Source organism: Anguilla anguilla, chromosome 5 (assembly GCF_013347855.1).
Source record: "Anguilla anguilla isolate fAngAng1 chromosome 5, fAngAng1.pri, whole genome shotgun sequence".
NCBI classification, from domain to species: Eukaryota; Metazoa; Chordata; class Actinopteri; order Anguilliformes; family Anguillidae; genus Anguilla; species Anguilla anguilla.
The window spans coordinates 24,963,886-24,978,921 of record NC_049205.1 but is presented as its reverse complement, the minus strand read 5'-3'; the positions used below and the strand labels follow the sequence as shown (position 1 = coordinate 24,978,921).

Sequence of the window (15,036 nt, the reverse complement as noted above, 5' to 3'; positions counted from 1 at the left end):
TTGGACTGGCCAAGTCAATCACCAGACCTTAACCCAATTGAGCATGCATTTCACCTCCTGAAGAGGAGATAGAAGGGAAAAAAAACCCCGAAACAAACAACAACTGAAAGAGGCTGCAGTAAAAGCCTGGAAAAGCATCACAAAAGAAGAATTCAACAGTTTGGTGATGTCAATGGGTCGCAGGCTTGATGCAGTTATTGCAAGCAAGGGATATGCTACCAAATATTAAGTGTTATTTACTTTCATTTACTTAAATACTCTCTCTTCCAATACTTTTGCTCACCTAAAAATTGGGTGGTCTGATACCAAAAGGTGCTATGTTCTAAGTACTTTAACACATCTAGGTGTAAATACCAGGAAATAAAAGCTGAAATTCTGAACTCTTGTCTCATGTTCATCTTTTTATCTCAACCCCAAATGTATTGAATGTATTGCAAAAATAAAAGGAATTGGCCTTGCTGTTCCAATACTTTTGGAGGGGACTGTATATAGCCTATGTAGAATATGAAAGGTGCGAAAAGGAAAGGTATATAGAATATGAAGAATATTGACAGGATGTATAGTATAAACAGAGTGAGTATAAACGGTCCAACAGAATGACAGCCAGTGAGTAAAGTGAAAGGCAATGTCAGGTATCTCCGTAAATGCACGTGCATTGCCTTCTACAAACTTATGCCTTCCCTATCAATCCAGCAAATAAAAGTATCGGAATGATGTTGAAGAAAAGATGGTATGCAGCAGCATAGACTATACAATAGCTTGATAGTTAGGCAGTGCGCCACTGAGCGGTGGTACCCAGACGTGTGAATGCCTGTCCTCCGGAGTGGCCAGACGTGTGAATGGCTCTCCTGTGGAGCGGAGATCTGACGCGTTCGTGCAATGATGACCACTTTGCATTAAAAGCACCCACTTATATTAACAATAGTGTGATGATGAAGATGAGGAGGAGACCAATGGCTGCATTCATATGTCTTTAAAACAACAGGGCCAATATACATTAGGATGCAGGATGAACAATCAAATGCTTGTCCTCACATTATTCTCAGAGACAAGCAGCTACACTTACTACGCAACAACAAATAGGCTGGAAATGTTCACATGTCAGAGACTATAGTTCTCATGTGCACTATGTCGGTGGATACAAGCGTATCTCACGCTTCTATATGTCTGCGCGAATCATATATGGGGAAAAACCGAGATATAGACACCTGATACTCAGAAAAGTGTAAGCAAAGCATACTGGTAGCTGTAAAACTAAGTGAAAGGCAACAGTGGGTATCTGCGTAAATGCGCGTTCATTGCTTTCCACAAAGTTATGCCTTCCCTGTGAAATCCACAAATAGAAGTATCGGAATGATCTTGAAGAAAAGATAGTATGCAGTAGCATAGACTATATAATTGCTTCATAGTTAGGGTATAGGTTTTGCCATCGCTTAGCATTTTTAATTGCTAGCGCGTCTCAAATCTAGGGGAGAAATTGGAGTGAATACATCTGGCCATCCAGTTATGTTAAAGCGGCACTCTGAGAAAAAGCATTACACAGTTTGGAGAAGAGTCTTATACGATTCAAAATAAATGTGGGACATATGCTATTTTATTGTCATTAACACAATGTGCAGACACATATGTAAACAAAACTCATTTCGGCTTCACGGGGGGGGGGGGGGGGGGGGCACATAGAGACATACATAGCATAAAATACATAGGCTTACAGATAAAAACACAAGAATATGAACATATTTATAAACTTGCATTGAATGAGGTAGTACAGATGTATGGACACACGGAGGACAACAAATAACATTGCAGAGGTGAGGACATGCTATAGCTAGGTAGCTATGAGTGAAATGGAGAGGATTTCACGACATTTATAGGGTGAAGTGCGTGAAGATTATTTCTACAATCAGCTTCTACCTTTTCCTAGTTTGCTAGTCAGTGGCGTCTAGAAAAAATCCCAGCATTCTCAGCGTCGATAAAAGCCCAAAGGCTTCCTGGCCGCCATTTCACTTTTGCGTAGCTACCTAGCAAGCGCCTTCATTCGAGGTAGTTTTCCTTGTGAAACCATTATATCTCTCATCATTGAATTAAAAAGCAAATAATGAACATTGATAGTCGAATTTATATTAAAACATTTGTTTATTAAGACAATTGGAATCGACACGTTAAAAAACGACCACAGTTTTAATTGAAGACCAGCGTTGACAAACCAGGCCTGGGGTAAGTTTCTCGTCTTCATTGTTAGCCGAATAGCTTGCTACCTTGGCTACGTGTTTTGCAATGAATGTGCTAAAACTCACTGTAATTAACTGTTTATGCAGCTACCTTTGCACCGTTGGCTAATGTAAATGGTAAATGGTAAATGGACTGCATTTATATAGCGCTTTTATCCAAAGCGCTTTACAATTGATGCCTCTCATTCGCCAGAGCAGTTAGGGGTTAGGGGTTAGGTGTCTTGCTCAAGGACACTTCGACACGCCCAGGGCGGGGTTTGAACCGGCAACCCTCCGACTGCCAGACAATCGGTCTTACCTCCTGAGCTATGCTCTTTCAGATCATATAAAATAGTCGGTTAACGTTAACTTGGCTGCTAGGCCCCTTCCAGACGTATCATTACACCGCCGCCCGCAGGCGAATAAATATATTGCGCCCAACAGTGTAATTCACCTCTCAGTACACGGTTCAAAGTGCTGACTTTAGCCGTGTTTCCACCGCACAAACTTCCCCCGGGAACTAGGAACCTTTTGAGGAACTCAGTGCATTTCCACCGCAGGGACCACGGTCTAAATTCAGTTCCGGGGACATTATTTTACCCGCCAAAAAGTCCCTGCTCGGTGAGTAGTACTTTCCAAAAGTACAGGAACGTTGGCGGTGGGCCTTAAAGCGCTGAACATTTCTGATTGGTCGAGTAAAAACCTGCAGCTGAAAACCGATTTATCATTTTCATAATAATAACTTAAATTATATTTTTTTATATTTTGCGGCGCAGTAGCCCACTTTTGATTATAGCCTGCCAACTTCTTGGAACAGATGAGAAATTAAGATTGAGGATTATAACATGTATGCCCTTCTGTTCTTTTCTTGCTTTAGCATTAAGTCTGTTTTATAAAATATTAAGCCTTTGTACTCGGACAGCATATTACGTACCAAAACATTTGAACGCTGGTTGCTGAATATTTCCATCCGGATTTTCTTTGTTAGCCCTTTATAATTGACTGAAAACGTTTCAGGTATGCGGTAGTTCTGCATAATTTACATTGGGGATATAGAAAATGCAAACCTGCGGAAATGCGGAAATCGCCTTCCGCACTTTTTGTCAGGGTAAAATAACAAGTCAATTCTAGTAATCGTGCCTTTTGCTTTTTCAAACTACCATAATTTTAGTCTGCGATTCCACAAAAAGACCATGAAGACTAGACTTATAGACTTATAATTTATGCTGCATGGTTCGCATCTATATTTAGCTGCTCCACTAGCAAGTGTTTAGCCGCTCCGCTAGCAGTAACTTTGAAGGAATCTAGAAGGCGAAAGCAAATGGTGGCTGTACCACAGCAATATTATTCTTGTCATTTTGCAATTATATGGAAATGACGATGAGAGTCCAATTAATCAATTCAACAGCAAATTGTTTATGACGTGTGCATGTTTTCTGCTATAAATGTTGTTACCAGTTATTTGTGGAATGTGAATGCATTCAGTCGCCTTGGATGTCAAGACATCAAAGTGAATGTTCACATAAAAATATAATGAATGTGTTTGAGGGGATACATAAAACAGTTACAATCTATTGGCCGATTATATCATGTTTGTTGTTCTTGTCAGGGTAAATCAGTTCAGATACAAGTCTTATCACTTATAACTAGGGTTGGGTACCCGAAAACCGGTACCTTAATGGCACCGGTTCCTGTATGGTCAGCACCGACCGGACCGAATCACTACGCAAATTTCGGTTCCTCAATAATTCCGCAATAGTTCATGCAAATTCAACCAACGAGACGTTTTAAGAAATTATACCATGTCATTCTATATAGTCAATATCTGCGACTAAATATTGAATGAACATTGGTTTTACGCATAGAGATGTCCCGTTTGAGTCTGAGTGGTCATATATTGTCTTGGACAATCCGTTTGTGAAATATACATGCATTTGTGATGCCTGGGTACCTTCCAAAATAACTGTGTAATAATGCCACACGTGTTCTTTACGGCGTTGTCGCCCTTTTTAGTACAGTCTGGCCGATTTACAATTCATTTCTTCAATAGGACAGTATAAGCTTTCTAACGATGTATAACATGTCTAATTTTTCTTTTGGAATAGCGTTTTATAGGTTAGCGTACCCGACAATTTTCTTATCGCATTCACTTACACATTTACTGTGTGGTAGCAGTAAAGATGCTGCACCTAACGGAACGTTGTCAACGATATTGTGTAATTTCTTGGAAAGTAGGCTACTTATTATTGAGGCATTCGGGGTATAGCTAAGCCATATGTTTGCTGATACAGCTATCTGACATCGTTTTCTGGAGAAAACCGAATCGGATAGAACTGTCATTGATTTACTGTCTTTGTCTCTATCTACTGAACACATTATTGCTATGTAAGTATTACTGCTGGAAATATTTCGGGTATGAACGTTATTTTTCAAATTGAGTGTGTTTAAATAGGTTAGTGGTATTACATAATGTGGATATTTCACAAGGCAATGTAAGCGTTACTTATTAGTGTCATCTTTTTTGTGACGCATACAACAGTGATGAGGAGAGTGTTGGAACCAAGCGGCCAAAACCAGACTTCGTTTTTGAAGCTCATTTCCTGGTCTTGTTGTTCCTGGTTGCTCACTAGCGCCACTACAGTTGGCTCCAGTATAGGTGTTTCCATATCCGGTTTCCACGTAAGTCTACGGTGAAAATGCGGCCAAAATACAAAGTCAATCATTTTTTCTCATGAGAACAAATAGTCACAATATGTGTATTTTATTCGTCTTATGACTGTCCATGGGTCGATTTCATGATTTATTGTGTCATTTGGGCACTGTTATAAAATTTGTTGTGGACCAATAAGGTACAGCTTGCATCACGTCCTGATTACTGCGGAGGACTAAGCTACAGTAGGGGCTACAGTCTATGGTCACTGGGGTGGGAGGTGGTGTCTCTTGGCCTTGACATTGCGGCTCCAACCACGGTCCACCTGTGCGAAGTCAGAAAATGCAGGCATCCCATTTCGTAGTGATTTCATTATGGCGTGTGCTATTTACAGCTGCACTAGACGACCATAAAATAATCCTCCTCTGAAGTTTTTTGGTAGCCGAGTCATTTTTACTATTTCCTTTAGCCTACTTAACCAAATAATTAGTTGGCAGAAAGCGTAATCAGCTTGCTATATTTGGTAGTGCAGTAGCCTATGCTAAAACAGTTTGCAACTTTGGCTACCAAGCCATTTGACTAGCTAGCTAACCCTAACCGGCAAATATTCAATCTGTCAAACGTGTTTGACGGCTTGTCAGTCGTGTACATTCCGTAAATGTCTACCTGGGCCATGCTTCACGCATGTGACACAGCTACTATAATCCCGATTTTGGGATAAACACTGCAAAATTTTCAGTTTCACGAAGCAAATTAAGAGTCTTAAGGTTTATTTGCTGGGTAACATACAACACACGATGAAATCACACACACAGAATTTAACAAAATTAACCATCTTTGTAAGACTGGCATTTAGAAAGGACCATGTTTTTAGCATTTAAGACAGTGGTTCTCAGAATCGGTCCTGGGGGCTCCTTGCATATACTGGCTTTTCTCCGTGGGTTTTGATGATCTACAAGAAAAAAAAAAAATAGCCTAATAATAATTCGAAATTCAATGTACATTATTTTTGTCTTCCTGCACCAGGTGGAAAACTTGCTGTGCAAAGTGCGTTATCATGTAGGCTATTTACACACCTGCAGATCAGTTATTAAAATACTTGGTAGATTTGTTAATCACCGCTGACAGTGTTAATTTTTATTTGTTTGACTATTTAAGTGACTTGCGAACGATCGGTCAGCTAGCGTCACCCAGCAAGTGAACAACACAAATGGCGATGGAGTAGTAGCAGTTACTGGCTCATTAACTGACTGCGGCGAAAACCTACGACGATAACTTGCTCGGTTAACAGCAGGTCTACCAGACAATTATATGAAAATTAGCCTACAAATGACCAGTAGCCTACACATCTGATTGATTGACCATCAGTGTAGTCGATGTTCTTCCCCTGTGGTTCATATTGCTAATGCGTGAGCTAACCATGGATAGCCTACCTAGCTCACTGGCAAGCTGATATGCTATAAGCATATTTGTTTTGCTGAGAAACCTAAATTGAAGATAACTGAACATAATTGTATTATTAATGTCATACATATAACGTGATTACATGACACAGTACAGTCACGGATGGAAATTAAACTCCGTAAACATTTGATAATATATTTTAAAACATAACGGCAGACAGTCAGCTAGCCTCAAGTTCGTTCTGCAATCGTTCGTTCAGGTGATGGGCTTTTCCGCACCAGACTGTCAATCACATTGCAAAAATCACAGAACCGCTTAACTCTATGGTTTTGGCTCCAAATCGACAACATGGCCATGCCTGCCATTGAGCTTCAAAATGGGTTTTAGAGACCCACGGAGAGTCAATGGGTGGCGTCACAGTAGCTTTGTCCATATTTTTTACAGTCTCTGGTTGGAACATTGCCAAAATGTGGTGGAGGGTTGAAAATTGTTTTCATATCGTCCCATTCCCATACAAGAAAACATGCGAGAGGACAGAGTGTAGAAATACATACAAGAGTTAATTATTACACTTTTAGGTACTGTGCAGCATTGTGACAATATTTGTGCATTATGTTTAAATCTGATATCATCTTAAACCTTCGTAAGGGACTCATGTATATGCTTTACAGTGGACAAAAAGCATTATGTTCCGTTTTGGAGAGATTTTGGATTTGTTTCTGGACCCCTAGCTATTTTAGACCACTGTACTGACAGAAAGCTTGTAATTACCACTTGAAAATGATGCACAGTGAGTTCCTTCAGTAAAAACAGTTGATTTGTAGTGAAATATGTGAATTTGTTGTGATTTGCAGCAATGCATAATTCAGACATTTTGGGTAGATTTGGAAATGCTGGGTACACTGCTTAGTTTTTGCTTCTTAGATCTGTAGTACTTATATATATCCACCCTTACATTTTATGAACTTGTGGTCAAGAATTTTTTGGTATACTTTAACCTGCTGCATAGGCTATATGCAATCTCCCAGTATTTCATTGCGAACTAAAAAACAGCAAATTCATTTTAGATTTTTTGCCTAGACAGTTGCATTTGTGCCACTTTATTTCTTCCAAAATTATGAATATAAAGTAATCTAAGCTAGTATTCTAAATGGTACAAATATCTTGCTTCATTTAAACCATTTTTCAAGTGTCTGTGGTGTTCACATCTGGGGTTACAAAGCTTTAAATAGGGTACCCCCTAAATGGCCAAGGAGTGGCCAGATATGGCACGTGCGCTAAGTGGTGAAAGTTGTTGTTTGCTCTTTATTTTAAAGAAGCTATAAGGCAGATTATGAGATGAATGGAAGGACTAAAGCCGCTTTTCCACCCGAAATACCCAGAACTTTTAGTCCTAGGAACTACTTTTCAAGGACCTAAAAGGTTCCTTCAGACCATTGTTGTCTGTGTTTCCACCGCGGTCTAAAGTCCCGCAACGATTAGGCAAATTAGTCCGCTGATGTATGAAAAAGCGTTGTCGTCGTCGGTCCATCTGTCCTATGATTTCTTCTGTAACTCCATACTGCCACTGAAGTACGTTATTTTCCAATAACGGGACAGCCCGGAGGGGTTTATTCCACTTATACAACGGGGGGTACCAATAATGACTATATATGGTTACTTTAGTATTTATTGATTTTTATCGACTTAATCACCTGAAATTGAAATTTTATCCACAGCCGTTTGGGCATATTATTTTACTGTTGTCAAGCAAAACTCTCATTGGTGGTTTGACTTGGACCATTGTTATGCAACAAACAGGATATAACAAACCAATATACAGATTGTAACTGTTTTATATATCCTCTCAAACACATTCATTATGTTTTTATGCAAACATTCACTTTCATGTTTTGACATCCGAGGCGACAGAATGCATTCACATTCCACAAATAACTGGTAACAACAGCAGAAAACATGCACACGTCGTAAACAATTTGCTGTTGAATTGATGAATTCGACTCTCATCGTCATTTCCATGTAGGCTAATCGCAAAATGACAAGAATAAATAGAATGAAAATTCAGACTTGTGTGAAAATTTATATTGCAGTGGTACAACCACGTTTGCAAAGTTACTGCTAGCAGAGCAGCGAAGTGTGCCCTCCAGATGCGAACCATGCACCATAAATTAGAGTCCATGTCTAGTCTTCCTGGTCTTTTTATGGAACTGAAGAATCGAAGAGTAAAATTATGGCAGTCTGAAAAAGCAAAAGGGACGATTACTAGAATTAACCTGTTATTTTACCCTGACAAAAAGTGCGGAAGGTGATTTCCAGTTTGCTTTTACTGTATCCCCAATGTAAATTACGCAGAACTACCGCATACCTCACATAACTGTGTCAAACGTTTTGAGTCAATTATAACGGGCTAACAAAGAAAATCCGGAAGAAAATATTCAGCAACTGAATTAAACCGTTTGAATGTTTTGGTACATAATATGCTGTTCCAGCACGAATGCTTAACATTTTATAAAATGAATATTAAAGCAAGAAAAGAACAGAAGAGCACACGTTATAATCCTCAGTCTTTTAATTTCTCATCTGTTCCAAGACGTTGGCAGGCTATAACCAAAAGTAGGCTACTGCACCGCATAACATACAAGTTATATGAATTCAAGTTATTATTATGAAAATAAATCGGTTTGCGGCTGCAGATTTTTTAAAATGGCGGTTGAAATAAAATACGGCGAGTAGTCGATCAGAAACATTCAGCGCTTGCGCTCCACCCCAAAAGTTCCTGTACTTTTGGAAAGTACTACCCCCCGAGCAGGGACGTTTTTTGGTGGTAAAATCCCCGGAACCTAATTTAGACCCTGGTTCCTGCGGTGGAAACGCACTGAGTTCCTCAAAAGGTTCCTAGTTCCTGGGGAAAGTGATCGAAACGCGGCTTAAGTGGCCTCCATGTTCATGGCAAACGGATCATCACAGTGTGAACATGTAACATTGTACCAGGTGTCAATGACTTTGATGTGCAAACAACAAGTAGCAGCAGTAATGCTATGTATTTTTTAAGTGGCATGAAGTTAATATAGTTCTTCCTGTTAAGCCATGGCAGGGTGTGGCTCACGTCATAAAGACCGTCAATGGCCTGTGTCAGACATCAGTGGGCATCAGCACAAGACTGTGTTTCCTGACAAATGTCACACCAATGAGAAAGAGATGATGTATGCAAAAGTGCCTTATGTAGTCTATAGCATCTAATACTGTGTTATGTACTGTATAGCATGTCATACAATATAATTGGATACATGCAAGGTTGTTACATCGCTTAGTGTTGTAACAACATTCATTATCTTATTTATTAACGTGTTTGATTTATCTTTTGCTTCCTGTAGTAACATGTTTGATTTGTGTTTTCTTTATGTAGTTTGTGTTCGTTGTTGGCGATTCCCATCTCAGAACTTTTGCTGATGGAGTTGTGAACATGCCAGAGGGTCGGCTGTCCTTTGGTTTTATGGCCACACCTGGAGGAGATGCAACAGCATTGCGTTTGGAGATCACCCATCTTGGTGATACTCCACGTACTCCGGATGCAGTGTGTCTGCTTGCCCCAGGGAACAACATGACCTCAAGTCGCACTATTGAGGAGGCTGCCAGGGCCTTTGGGACTCTCCTCAGTGTTGCATTGCACTGGCCAAACAAGGTATGTGTGAAATCATAAACACACTCAGACAAAGGCAGTGATGTCCTTCAGTAGAATGTTATGTGTTCACAAAGGGAGTAGTAATAGTCACAGAAATTAAGTAGGTTTTGTTTTAGTGCTAATAGCAATTTGTTATTTCTCGGTGTTTGTGGTGGATTTCCCCATACGACATGTACATGCAACACTGGAGTACCAGCTTCTGCTAAAGCAGGAATATCACCGAGTTGCAGCAAAGATGGGGGTGCGGTACTTCTCAACAAACAATGTTTTCCAGCCATCCAAAAGGTATATTCCAAGAAGTTGTGGATACAACATCACTGTTCTTGGAGTACATAGTACATTCTTATGCATATTTCTCTGGGACTTAATTATTATTGCCATTACTTTTTGTTTAAGGCATCTGTGGTGTCAGGATCTGGTACACCTAAGTGATGACGAAGATATGCCTCTCCTTGCGGACTTCATTTGGAACACTTCATACAGCATCCTGCACATTCCTGTCAATCCTGTGCCACTTAGAGTGCATCCTACACTCAAATGATGCTTCCACAAAAACAAGAAGGAGCATGGTACTTCATCACAGCCACAGTGTGTTGATCGATCTCAACGCTCAGCAACATCCTATCGGCCCTTTCCAGGTAATAACTGCTCTGTGTGTTACATAAAATTGTCCATTGTTAGTGGTGTCCAATGTTTGAACAATGTTGTGTCTCTGTTTTTTTCTCTCTTTTTTTGGTTTTTCTAAACCCGTATGTCTGTATGTTCTTGTGTGCAGCTGTTAAAATGAAGTATGTCGACCATGACCAATGGACGCATCTGGTCCCTACTGTTCCAGGTAATTCTTGCATGCCAATGTGTCTGTGTCCTGATGTGTTACTGTTACATTGGAGACCCATATTTCATTTAAGTCATGTTGTTTGTGCTTGTTTCTAGATGTGAGGATTCAGGTCCGGGACCGGCGTCATTGTATACGTCAGCATGCTGCCAAAGGACTGTTTGTTGACATACAGCAAGTACGTTTCTGTTGATGTATACACTTTGTTGAACTGTTCAATTACGTTTTCTAAAAAGTATTCCGTAAGTATTCAACGTAATTAACTCCTAACATCAACTTGTGTTTACAGCAAATTGTCAATGGGGGTAGGATGGAACGCATCTTTGACACATACGTCCTATGTTACCCTTTGGCCTACCGCCAGAACGCCAAGCCTGTCCATGACCCAGCACCTCAGTCCGTGGCTGAGAAGAAATCCCTGCACATCAAAAAGCTAAGTGCTGTTGGTTCAGGGCATGTGGGTCGTAGGCCTTTGGTAGTAGTTGACAGGGTCAAAGAAGTTGTAGGACAGGAAGATGTTAGGGATAAGGTAGTAAGGAGGAGAAAGATGGGAAACATAAACACCAGTGTTACACAGATAGAACAGAAGCAGGAGTTGCCTACTGAGAGAGCACTGAAACAGGAGTTGGCTAGTCAAATAGTATAGAAACAGAAGTTTGGTAGGGATGAAGGAAGTGTTGCTGGTCAGGGGCAAGGGGGTCACATGCTTTCAGAAGTAGGCAAAGGGCTTCAGGATACACAACACATACACGGGGTATATAGCTGGATGATGGTATCTAATTTCTGTGTTCCCTTCCAGCCCACTTTTGAATGTCCCAATAAGTTTAGTATTGCAGAAGTGCGTGATGACAACACATTGCCAATAGCTTGTGAGCCAAATGGGGTGAAATCATTGGCAAGTAAGACACCAAATACACAGGACAACAAAGGGGGATGCCTTCTGTGCATGACACAAGTGGGGGAGATTCAGGCCATAACAGTGTGCTTACAGACAGTAGCTCATACTGATATTGAAAACAAACAAAAGGAAATAAACAGCAGACCAGCTGCAGTACTTGCCATAAGAAAGGGCAAGAACCACATAAGAGGAGGTATTTCAGACGGCAATTAGCATAGCAGAGCAGCATGGTATCCAACTTAGAAGTAGCAATCCAAACAAGGCCAATGGTAATTGCTTGTATGAATCCATTATTGATAACATAAATGCAAGAGAATGTTTTGCAGAACATTTGACAGAAAGGCCTGAGCACTATAGAAAGGTCTGGAATACTGTAGGTGAACAGAAAATTAAGGCATCTACATACTATCCAAACATATATACAGAACAGCAGTGGAGAGAAGCATGGCAAATTTTGCAAACAACTAACCAATATGACCTAGACTATTTTGGTGATATGGCTATCCTTAGTTGTGCTCATACTACTAAGAAAGATATCCTTGTTTTCAACACACCTTGGAAAACAACGACTGCTCAATCTCATAGTCCAATATATGTAATATCTGCAGATGCAATAGATCCAGCAAATGCAAGAGATACTCATGTTCCATTGGTGTTGGCATACAATGGCCATCATTTTGAAAGCCTCATTCCTGTTTCTAATGTTGATGTTGACAAAACAATTGTTTTGGTGGATGCATACAAGACTGGCACGTATAAGACTCCTAGGTCTTTAGCACAAATGTTTGAGCTCATTGGAAATGATTTACACAACACAGAAAGAGATTGTCCCATAACAAATAAAACCATATGTACACAGACCACAGAAAACCAGAAAAGAACAGAGCTTGCAGCTACCACCATTAATGTCCAGATTCAAAATTACGCTCCTAAATCCAAGAATTTAGATGAAGGCAATAATACCAGTGATACCGTAGCAATAACTTTGCCAGATGTATGCAACAGCTGTCAAAAGCCATTTCAAAGGCTGCTGGTACATTTGCGCAGGTCAAAACAATGTCAATTACATTACAACATGCAATCTTTGTATCAAGAAGTAATTGTGAAACACACAGACCAAAAACCTGTATGGCAAGCTGCCAAACGTCAAAAAATGCAAAAACATAAGCAAACTGAGGTCATCGTAGGCCTAAACCATGTTGAACAACAACCTCTACCATGTCAGAAAGAGAAAGAGTCCACTCCAATTGAAGCCAGTGCAATACACATGAAAGTTACAAGGAAAAGACAGTTGCAGGGTAATTCTGTAGATGTCACAGGAAAAAATGTTTCACCATGTAATGTAAATAAAAACACAGAAAGAGATTGTCCCAGAACAAATGACACAATATGTAAGCAGGCCAAAGAAAATCAGAAAAGAACAGATCTTGCAGCTATCACCAGTAATCTCCAGATTCAAAATATAGGTCCTAAATCCCACAATTTACATGAAGCCAATAATACCAGTGATACCCTAACAATAACTTCCCTAGATATATGCAAGGGCTGTCAAAAGCCATTTCAAAGGTTGATAGTACATTTGAACAGATCAAAACAATATCAATTACATTACGACATGAAATCTAAGAGCAATCCAACAATGCTTAATCCAAATGCAGATGAAGTTGTTTTTTTCAATGAAATGGAAAGCCCATGTCTCACATTCTCTCCTTTCACTATGGAGCAAAAAAAAAACCACTTTGTTCAAAAATTAACATCATCCACAACCTGAATATGTTGATACACAAGAACCAGTTCCAATGAATGTCCCAATGAAAGATCCTTGTGAGACAAAGGCTATTGTAGGTGATGGTAACTGCTTTTTCAGAGCTCTGTCATTTTCCATTAGTGGAAGTGAAGGTCATCACAGAAAAATCCGACTAGCTGTGGTTAAACATATGGAAACAAATGCATCACAGCATGCTCCTATTCTCAAAGATTGATATTTTTCTGTTGAAAACTATGTGAAAGCATCACGCATGAAATATGTTAAAACTTGGGCATCTGAGGTGAAATACAAGCAGCTGCAGATCTCTTTGGAGTTGATGTTTTAACATACAGTCGCAACAAGTGGTTCAAGTATTCCACAGCAAATGGAAAGACAATTCACACAGCTATATACCTAATCACTGCAACGCGTCTCATTACGAAGTAGTTACATGCGTTAAGCATCACAATTCTGCCCTATGCACTAAACTCTGCAACAAATCCAATGAATGCCCTCAGTCACATCAGATAAGGAGTTCTTCAAGTCGACGTGAGCTTGACAGAAAAAACAAACAATATGAAATAAACAAACAATTCCAAAATGCAAAAAATAAAATAGGAATTAAAAGATACAATGAAGATGAAAACTACAAGAAAACTGAAAAGAAGGCAGCATAAACAAATACGCCACTGATGCCCAACACCGGACAAATGTGAAAAAATACAGTGCACACAGATATGCCACTGATGAACAACACCGTGCAAATAAGAAAAAGTGCAGCATAGAAAAATATGCCACTGATAAACAACACCGTGCAAGTACAAAACAATACAGCATAGACAAATATGCCACTCATGACCAACACCGCACAACTGTGAAACAATACAGCATAGACAAATATGCCACTGATCAACAACACCATGCAAGTACAAAACGATACAGCATAGACAAATATGCCACTGATGAACAACACAAGGAAAATCTGAAACAGTACAATATTACCAGAAGGATTGAATCAAAGAAACAAAGACAACAAATGGACTACATTGTTCAGAAATTCAAATACAAGGTTAGGACTGGTCCCCAATATGTGTGCTCCGTATGCCATCGACAATTGTTTAAACATCAAGTCATACAATGTAAAAAAGCCACATATGGAAAAAGAGGGAATGCTATAGCTTCATTAGCCAGTAAATGCATTACTGAAATGTACCTTCACAAATACGAAAGCACCTCTGTAAAACACTGTACAGATCCTAATAGTACACTGTGGATTTGTTACACGTCTCAGAAAACTTCTTGATGGCAGAATGCTTCCGGAAAGTGTATAATTTGGTTTTGGATCCCATTCCACCACAGCTGAAGAACTTAAATTCGTTGGAACAACATTTGATTGCAATAAACATTCCTTTTATGAAGACGCTTGCTTTAAAGGGGGACAAAATGGTGTTCATGGACCTGTCACGTGTGTACCATCTAATGTCCCTCAGATTGCAAGTATACTTCCAAGACCAGAGCATGATGATTTAATGATCCGTGTGAAATTAAAGAGAAAGTTAACATACAAAGGCCACTATGAATATCAATATGTAAACACTGCTGCTATTCAT

The 15,036-nt window shown here is 39.7% G+C and overlaps 1 protein-coding gene across 2 annotated transcripts in view; it reads left to right on the top strand.

Annotated features, from left to right (window-relative positions):
- Window positions 1–14,135, top strand: part of LOC118228446 — a 111,727-nt gene extending 97,592 nt beyond the window's left edge. The window contains exons 2-7 of one of the 2 annotated variants that reach the window (XM_035419972.1): window positions 9,671–9,946; window positions 10,137–10,231; window positions 10,343–10,584; window positions 10,722–10,781; window positions 10,880–10,959; window positions 11,071–14,135. In XM_035419972.1, coding sequence (XP_035275863.1) covers window positions 12,176–13,450 — 1,275 coding nt within the window. In that variant the 5' untranslated portion in view covers window positions 9,671–9,946; window positions 10,137–10,231; window positions 10,343–10,584; ... (1 more) ...; window positions 10,880–10,959; window positions 11,071–12,175 and the 3' untranslated portion in view covers window positions 13,451–14,135. Of the gene's footprint in view, window positions 1–9,670; window positions 9,947–10,042; window positions 10,232–10,342; window positions 10,585–10,721; window positions 10,782–10,879 lie in introns of those variants that run through there. The other variant, XM_035419971.1, reaches the window with a different exon arrangement.
- The last annotated feature ends 901 nt before the right edge of the window (window positions 14,136–15,036 follow it).